This window comes from Aegilops tauschii, chromosome 7, assembly GCF_002575655.3.
Source record: "Aegilops tauschii subsp. strangulata cultivar AL8/78 chromosome 7, Aet v6.0, whole genome shotgun sequence".
Lineage (NCBI taxonomy): Eukaryota > Viridiplantae > Streptophyta > Magnoliopsida > Poales > Poaceae > Aegilops > Aegilops tauschii.
Window position 1 is genome coordinate 40,654,063 of NC_053041.3, and position 9,667 is coordinate 40,663,729.

At 44.8% G+C, this 9,667-nt stretch overlaps 1 protein-coding gene across 1 annotated transcript; it reads right to left on the reverse strand.

Moving 5' to 3' along the window:
• Positions 1-232: 232 nt before the first annotated feature.
• Positions 233-952, reverse strand: LOC109765660 (uncharacterized). The gene has a single exon (XM_020324441.1). It carries the CDS (start codon positions 950-952, stop codon positions 233-235), a length of 720 nt encoding a protein of 239 aa, XP_020180030.1.
• Positions 953-9,667: the final 8,715 nt, after the last annotated feature.

Here is a 9,667-nt window from a genome sequence, read left to right on the forward strand (position 1 = left end):
ACATCATTCTCCTAATGATGTGATCCCGTTATCAATGACATCCAATGTCCATAGTCAGGAAACCATGACTATCTGTTGATCAACGAGCTAGTCAACTAGAGGCTTACTAGGGACACTTTGGGGTCTATGTATTCACACATGTATTACGATTTCCGGACAATACAATTATAGCATGAACAATAGACAATTACCATGAACAAAGAAATATAATAATAACCATTTATTATTGCCTCTAGGGCATATTTCCAACAGTTGGCGGAGCGCCGTGGCCGGCGGCGAGACCGACATGGAGGGCGGCGTGGGTCGCCTGCCGAGCGGTGTGACGGAGACGCTTTTCCTCCATGCGAAGATAAGTGACCGCCTTCGCGTACGTCGGCGTGACGAGGGAGAGGATGGCGGCGGACTGGCCAAGGTCGGGGTGGAGGCCGCGGAGGAGGTTGGTGAGGAGGACGGAGTCGTCGATGGTCATGCCGACGTCGCGCAGTTCATCGACGAGGACCTTCAGCCGCGTGCAGTACTCATCGATCGAAAGATCGTTTTGCTGCATAGTGAAGAACTCCCCTTGAAGAAAAACGCGGCGCTGGAGTTGATTGTCGAGGAAGAGATCACAAAGGCGCGTCCACATAGCATACGCGGACGGATCGCGGGCGTTCACCATGTTGAAGAGGCCGCCGGAGATGGTGAGGAAGAGCCACTTGACGATGCAGGTGTCCACAGCAAGCCACTCGTCATCGTCCTTCATGTCGCGGAAGTCGACGCTCCCGTCAACATGCTCGATGAGATGGTAAGAGCGGAATAGCAGCGCGAAGTAGGTGCGCCATGCGTTGTAGGACGGCAAGTCGAGGTCGAGGATGACGGGTACGTGGTCTTTGATGTGAAGCTCGTTGAGGCGGTCGGAGGTGATCATGGCGCCGGAAAAGGAACCGGCGTCGGATGCGTCAGCCTTGGCCATGGTGGCGTCAGGTGGTCTAGGTTTGGGTGTTGGTGAAGGGAGGAAAGGAACAGCGGCGGGGATGGGTGTTTGGGAAGGAAGCGGCTGCGGCGGCTACAGGAGATAGATGTTAGCGGCGGCGGCTTTTAGGGTTTTGGGAGGAAGGTGATGGCGGTAGGGAGAAGAAGGGAAGCGGCGGCGGCTACGGGAGAGGTGGCAGCGGCGGCAGCGGCTTGAGGGGTTTGGGGAGGAGTAGGCGGCGGCGGTGGCTACGGGAGAAGTAGCGACGGCGGCGGCGGTAGGGTTTTGGAGTTGGCGCGGCGGCGGCTAGAGGAAGGCGCGGCGGCTGCGGGTTGCGGAAGCGAGAGAAGATCGCGGTAAAACTGATACCATGTAGAGAGAATATTTGGTGCAACTCAATTGTATTCCAGGGAGTCGGTCACAATATACACACAGGATGTCTTGCGTGACAAGAAAACTAATCCTACCATATCTTTAGGAGTCAACTATACAAGGCTAGAGAAGATAGGAGAAGCAATACAAATATGTCACGTTCAACAGTATGGTATGACAGTATGTTGCATGGCCTGTTTGGGTAGGATGGTGGATCACTAGGTTAGTGGCATGCGAGAAGGAGGAAGACCTATATAGGAGTTAATGGTACGTGTATCCATGAATTCTGAAATTTCAGCCTTTATGGTACATCCAGAATCAATTGTCTTTGTGTAAAAATATTTCATTTATTACAATAGTAAACACATATTCATATAAGTTACAAATATTTTGTCAAAATTGCAAATAAATTTAAATAACAATTCCGGTCCATTGGTTGGTATAGAAACTGAAACCACTGAAAATCATTAAATTCAACTATATCTCCACTGAATTCAGCTAGTTTCTTGCAAGGATAAGCAAGTGGAGAGACACATGGACATACATCCATAGTTCCATCTGATTATCTGAATGTGGTAGAAGCTCGACTAATGTACAGACATGATAACACACCACTTAGGAATAAAATAAGCTGGTCTTCTTACAAAAATCACCTATATACTTATTTGATTTAAAAAACAGAATAATCTGATGTATGTGGGAACTCTGATAAGAAAAACCATTGACCCAATTTATATTGAATACCGGATAAAAAAAACTTGATAAACTGACCCTGTTTATGAGCAAAACAGGGTGAAGAACTATACAGTAAAACAGAAAACTAGAAGATGCAATTACAGAGTACAACATGGCGCAAGGATCAATCACGAAAGCAAAGCATTGTTTAGGGATGCAGCACTGGTCATGTTATAAGCATATACGTGGCTCATGGAAATGGCGAGATGAGCCCGGTGATCGCCAGAAGCAAACAAGAATGACGTGCCAGACGGGCGCCGCCATAGGCTAGGTTTAGTTCCGGTTGTTTTTCTTAATGAAAAATGTCAAAAATGTAATGAATATCCTTCAGTTTATGAAAATCATCCGATTTGCATGAATGTCACTCGGTTTGTTGAAATCAGATTTGAAATATATGCGGCTAGATTAAGATGGCCGGCTCTCGTATGTGTCCATGGACTGATGGACCAGTCCGCAGACGGATACAGTGTTTGTTTTGAGGATCAGCATTGAAGATGCCCTTAGTTATCGACAAAGAAACTTGCATCTATAATCCTTCGACCAAAGATTCTTGGGTTCCTCTCACTGGGTCACACGAGAACTTGCATGTTGACATGATCGAGTACTAAACGAAGAGCCAAAGACAAAACAGGTTAGCGCTCTTGTCGATGGTCATTTGGCATGCGTTTGTCTCACCCCGTGTGTGTACATGTTCATTAATTTCATCCCGCAAAAAAAGAAAAAGAAAAAAAACATGTTCATTAATTTCACATGCGACCGTGTGGGTGCCTTGAGACCGTTTGCACTTTAGAAACAACCTACATCGTAGCCTTTCAAAATATTTTTAAAATTTTAACCACATACTCTACAAGTCGTGTAATGACACCATGCAAAGTCATAACTTTTAGAAAATATTAATCATATTATTTCATAAGTTTGGGTGTTTCAATTTTTCCATACTCATATTTGAAAATGCCAAACTTTTATTTCATAACACCTAAATATATATTAATTAAGATATTTAGGATATTTCTTACACTCTTTGGAAATTTTTAATTGTACTTCTATTTCAAATTTAATTACAATACATATATATATTAATAAAATGACTAAAATATAAAAAATAATGAAACCTATAAAGTTGAAACCATTTTTCATATAATATCATAAAAACAGCACACAAAAAATATAAGAAAAGAGATGAAACAAAAATACATATATATTCTACCAATGGCGGGCCTCCCTAAGTGCCCGCCACTCGTAAGGCTTTCCCCACGGCTATGGTGGGCCAAATTGATAGCTATATTAACAGTGGTGGGCATCTCTAGCGGCATATCACTTTTCTCAAATGACAAGTGGAGGACATGCTTGGGGGTACTCGCTACTTAGTAATTTTCGCCCAAGGATAATCTGGGCCCAAACTACCAACGGCAGGTGGAACAGTGAGCCCATCACGGATAACGTAATTCTAGTGGTAGGAGTTGGTTTGCATCCACCAATAGTATTTGGCCAGATTACCAGTGATGGGTCTCTGAACCTTCCCGTCACTTGATTTACATCACCCATACGAATTTTCCAAATAGCGAGTCGACAATGTCAAGGAGGACCATGGTGGCCAGCACCCACCTACCACGCTCCCTACTCTATCTGATTCAGTCTTCTTTTGCAAAAAGTTGACATCTGTCACCGTCCAACTCTTGTACACTAAGAATGGAGTGGCTGGGGGCACTAGTAGAAAACTGGGCTTTGGTCACAGGGCAATATTCACATTAGTCCGGGTTCAGTCACGAACCGGGACTAATGTGAGCATTGGTCCCGGTTCGTGCGGCCAGGGGCCTGCCGGGCCTCATGGGGGCATTGGTCCCGGTTCGTCTGGACCCTTTGGTCCCGGTTGGTGGGACAAACCGGAACCAATGGGCCACGCTCCTGGCCCACAGCCTTTTAGTCTCGGTTCATATCACAAACCGGGACTAAAGGGCTGGTCCTAGTTGCGGCCAGTGTTTAGTCCCACATCGCCAACCGAAGGGCGCTCACACCAGTTTATAAGCCCGTCCCTCTCTGCCTTGTTGAGCTCCTCTTAAAGTGAAAATAGATGCCCTTATACAGGGAATTTGACCTATGAAATTTACTATGAATTTAGGTTGAATTTTCTCTATAAGCGCATCTATGTTCATTTTTTATATTTATAAAATAAATAAACCTTAATAAAATAAAATAAACTATAGTAACTAAAATAAATAAACCTTAATAAATTAAGTAAAAATAGCAGCATTAAATTAAATAAAAATAGCAACAGTAAAATAAATAAAAATAAAATAATTAAAGTAAAATACATAAGTAATTAGAAATAAAATAAATAAGTTTTTTGTTGTAAGTAGAAACAAAACAAAACAAATAAAGCAAAAGAGAAAAAAAATAAAGGAAAAAAATTATGCCACCTACTGGGCCACCACGGTTCGTGGCACCAACCAGGACCAAAGGCCTTTAGTCCCGGTTGGTGCCATGAACCGGGACCAATGAGTTGCCTATATATACCCCATCGCCACAGCAGAGCACTCCAGAGTGCTCTGTTTTTTCTGGCCGGCGAGGGGAGGGCATTTGGGTGCTCTAGCTCACCTCCTATGCACATGAGGTGTTCGATGAAATGTCTGAGCCACATTAGTTAATCTTTCTCCTCTCGAAACTCGACCTCCGAGCTCCATTTTCCCCGAGATTTGTCTAGGTTTAGCGGTCTGTCTCGTCCCGTCCCCGTCTTCACCGCCGTCGATCGCCCGCGCCGATCTCGTCGCCAGCACCACCGTGGTGAGACTCTTGTTCTTATCTTCTTTCTAAAAGGAAAAAATTCTTACTTTAGATAGTTACTTGTCTAATTTTGTTACTTTTATTATTCCTTCTTATTACATAGTGCGATTGTTTTGGTATCCGCCCCCGTCGGCCCTCGTCCTGTCTATGATTCGGATGTGGCATATATTATCTTTTTATAACTATTTGGTTCATTTATTGTTTATGACAAATATACCGACCAACGTGACATAGATTTTATTTATCTAGGAGGTGGTTGAACCGGAAATTCTAACCGACCCTATTGTCGAGAGGTTAAATTTAGTTGAAGAAGAAAACAATTAGTTGAAGGAAAAAATAAAAAAATTGAGGAGGACAAGATGATATTGGAGTTGCATGTTGCGGATGTCGTCGATGATCACAAGATCAAGATGGATGCAATGCGCTTGAAGATTAGAAAGATTAGAAAATATGCCATTCATACCGAGGCTTGGTATCATTATGCCGTTGGATCAATTGTTACCTTGGTTGCGATTATGATCGCATTTGTTTTCGCATTGAAATGTTTTACATAGTTTCAATGTATGGTTTAATTAATTAGATGCTCTGGAGAGCTATATATGTTGTTAGATGAGAACTATGTATGTACTTTGGTTTTAATGTGATGATGAACTTCTATTAATTTGGTCATTTAATTATCTATTCATGATGTTTTTTAATGGTTTTTGACACACTTAATTATATATAATGCACGCAGATGAACCGGCAATGGATGTATGGTGACAGACACACCTCCGAGTACATTAAGGGCGTGCATGATTTTCCCGAAGTGGCTGAGGCAAACAAGCAGAATGGTTTTATGTGTTGTCCATGCCCTATATGTGGGAATACGAAGTCTTACTCTGACCGGAAAATCCTTCACATCCACCTGCTTTACAAGGGTTTCATGCCACACTATAATGTTTGGACGAGGCACGGAGAAATAGGGGCTATGATGGAAGACGGCGAAGAAGAAGAGGACGATGACAACTATGTGCCCCCTGAATACGGTGATGCTGCAACGGGGGAAGCTGCTGAAGATCAAGAGGAACCAGCCGATGTGCCCAATGATGCTGCAAGGGGGGAAGCTGCTGAAGATCAAGAGGAACCAATGCCCGATGATGATGATCTCCGCCGGGTCATAGTCGATGCAAGGACGCAATGCGAAAGTCAAAAGGAGAAGCTGAAGTTCGATCGCATGTTAGAGGATCACAAAAAAGGGTTGTACCCCAATTGCGAAGATGGCAACACAAAGCTCGGTACCGTACTGGAATTGCTGCAGTGGAAGGCAGAGAATGCTGTGCCTGACAAAGGATTTGAGAAGCTATTGAAAATATTAAAGAAGAAGCTTCCAAAGGATAACGAATTGCCCGACAGTACATACGCAGCAAAGAAGGTCGTATGCCCTCTAGGATTGGAGGTGCAGAAGATACATGCATGCCGTAATGACTGCATCCTCTACCGCGGTGCGTACAAGGATCTGAACGCATGCCCGGTATGCGGTGCATTGCGGTATAAGATCAGACGAGATGACCCTGGTGATGTTGACGGCGAGCCCCCCAGGAAGAGGGTTCCTGCGAAGGTGATCTGGTATGCTCCTATAATACCACGGTTGAAACGTCTGTTCAGAAACGAAGAGCATGCCAAGTTGATGCGATGGCACAGTGAGGACCGTAAGAAAGACGGGAAGTTGAGAGCACCCGCTGACGGGTCGCAGTGGAGAAAAATCGAGAGAAAGTACTGGGCTGAGTTTGCAGCTGACCCAAGGAACGTATGGTTTGCTTTAAGCGCGGATGGCATTAATCCTTTCGGGGAGCAGAGCAGCAATCACAGCACCTGGCCCGTGACTCTATGTATGTATAACCTTCCTCCTTGGATGTGCATGAAGCGGAAGTTCATTATGATGCCAGTTCTCATCCAAGGCCCTAAGCAACCCGGCAACGACATTGATGTGTACCTAAGGCCATTAGTTGAAGAACTTTTACAGTTGTGGAATGGAAACGGTGTACGTACGTGGGATGAGCACAAACAGGAGGAATTTAACCTGCACGCGTTGCTGTTTGTAACCATCAACGATTGGCCCGCTCTCAGTAACCTTTCAGGACAGACAAACAAGGGATACCACGCATGCACGCACTGTTTAGATGACACTGAAAGTATATACCTGGACAAATGCAGGAAGAATGTGTACCTGGGCCCTCGTCGATTTCTTCCGACCAACCATCAATGTTGAAAGAAAGGCAAGCATTTCAAAGGCGAGGCAGATCACCGGAAGAAGCCCGCCATGCGTACCGGTGATCACGTACTTGCTATGGTCAATGATTTACACGTAATCTTTCGAAAGGGTCCCGGCGGACTAGCTATTCCGAATAACGCTGAGGGACACGCACCCATGTGGAAGAAGAAATCTATATTTTGGGACCTACCCTACTGGAAAGAGGTAGAGGTCCGCTCTTCAATCGACGTGATGCACGTGACGAAGAACCTTTGCGTGAACCTGCTAGGCTTCTTGGGCGTGTATGGGAAGACAAAAGATACACCTGAGGCACGGGAGGACCTGCAACGTTTGCACGAAAAAGACGGCATGCCTCCGAAGCAGTGTGAAGGTCCTGCCAGCTAAGCTCTTATGAAAGAAGAGAAAGAAATCTTCTTTGAATGCCTGCTCAGTATGAAGGTCCCGACTGGCTTCTCGTCGAATATAAAGGGAATAATAAATATGCCAGAGAAAAAGTTCCAGAACCTAAAGTCTCATGACTGCCACGTGATTATGACGCAACTGCTTCCGGTTGCATTGAGGGGGCTTCTACCGGAAAACGTCTGATTAGCCATTGTGAAGCTATGTGAATTCCTCAATGCAATCTCTCAGAAGGTGATCGATCCAGAAATCATACCAAGGCTAAGGAGTGATGTGGCGCAATGTCTTGTCAGTTTCGAGCTGGTGTTCCCACCATCCTTCTTAAATATCATGACGCACGTCCTAGTTCATCTAGTCGACGAGATTGTCATTCTGGGGCCCGTATTTCTACACAATATGTTCCCCTTTGAGAGGTTCATGGGAGTCCTAAAGAAATATGTCCGTAACCACGCTAGGCCAGAAGGAAGCATCTCCATGGGCCATCAAACAGAGGATGTCATTGGGTTTTGTGTTGACTTCATTCCTGGCCTTAAGAAGATAGGTCTCCCTAAATCGCGGTATGAGGGGAGACTGACTGGAAAAGGCACGCTTGGAGGGGACTCAATAATATGCAGGGACGGATATTCTTGGTCTCAAGCACACTACACAGTTCTACAGAACTCTACCTTGGTGACCCCGTATGTCGATGAACACAAGAACAGTCTGCGCTCCAAACACCCGGAGCAGTGTGACGACTGGATTACATGTGAACACATCAGGACTTTCAGCAGTTGGTTGGAAACACGTCTCAGAGGTGACACCACTGTTTGTGATGAGTTGTACTCGTTGTCCAGGGGACCATCTTCGACTGTATTGATTTACAAAGGATACAAGATAAATGAGAATACATTTTACACGATCGCCCAAGATCAAAAGAGCACCAACCAAAACAGCGGTGTCCGCTTTGATGCAGCAACCGAGAGGGGAAAGGACACATATTATGGTTACATAATGGACATATGGGAACTTGACTACGAACATGATTTTAAGGTCCCTTCGTTTAAGTGCAAATGGGTCAATCTGTCAGGAGGCGGGGTACAGGTAGACCCACAGTACGGAATGACTACAGTGGATCTGAACAATCTTGGGTACACTGACGAACCGTTCGTCCTAGCCAATGATGTGGCACAGGTTATCTATGTGAAGGACATGTCTACCAGACCGAGAAAAAGAAAAGATAAGGAAGCGAATACATCATACGATGAGCCAAAGCGCCACATAGTTCTTTCAGGAAAAAGGGACATTGTGGGAGTGGAGGGCAAGACTGACATGTCTGAAGATTATGAAAAGTTTCATGAAATTCCTCCCTTCAAAGTCAAGGCTGACCCAAGCATCCTGATAAACGATGAAGATTATCCATGGTTACGGCGCAATAAGCAAATGACACAAGCGAAGAAAAAGTGAAGACTTTCTCCCGCAACTATTATGATGATACCATGCCAACTTTGTAACAGACGAGTATGATACCATTGTCCGTTTTGTACACGAAGTGCATCCAGTTTTTGCCGTAACCCTCTCAACTTTCTTGCACATGATATGTGGATGAAATGATGATACCATGCCAACTTTCAACCTTTTCAGAGTTCATTTGAAATGCTTTTCAATTTTAGGGTCTTATAGCTCAAAATAATTAGTAAATGCATGTAAAATAACAGGCCAAAAATTAAAAATTATAAACAGGTGCGGCTCTCTCTCAGCTAGCGAGGTGGGACTAAACTACCACCACCACGCCGCTGTGCAAGGCCATTGGTCCCGGTTGGTGGCACGAACCGGGACCAATTCCACCCTTTGGTCCCGGTTGGTGCCACGAACCGGTACTTATGAGGCTGTGGCCCCACGAGCACCTTTAGTACCGGTTCGTGGCACAAATCGGTACTAGAGTTTCTTACTAAGCAGTTTTTTAGTCCCACCTCGCTAGCTGAGAGGCACTAGGAGATGTTTATAAGCCCTGAGTGCAGAGACGATGAAGAAGAGGTGCAATGCTCACCTCCACGTTGCTTAGCTTCAAGCCTTGAGGAATAAGGTAGACTGCATGGAGCTATGTGCAGTGCAGTCTACACTATTCCGAAAAGCTTGAAGCAAATCAACGAGCATTGCGCCTCTTTTTTATTTTTTAGTAACTTATTACAACTCCG

Excerpts from the sequence above, each read along its gene's own strand:
- LOC109765660 (XM_020324441.1), bottom strand. The coding sequence starts at position 952 with ATGGCCAAGGCTGACGCATCCGACGCCGGTTCCTTTTCCGGCGCCATG.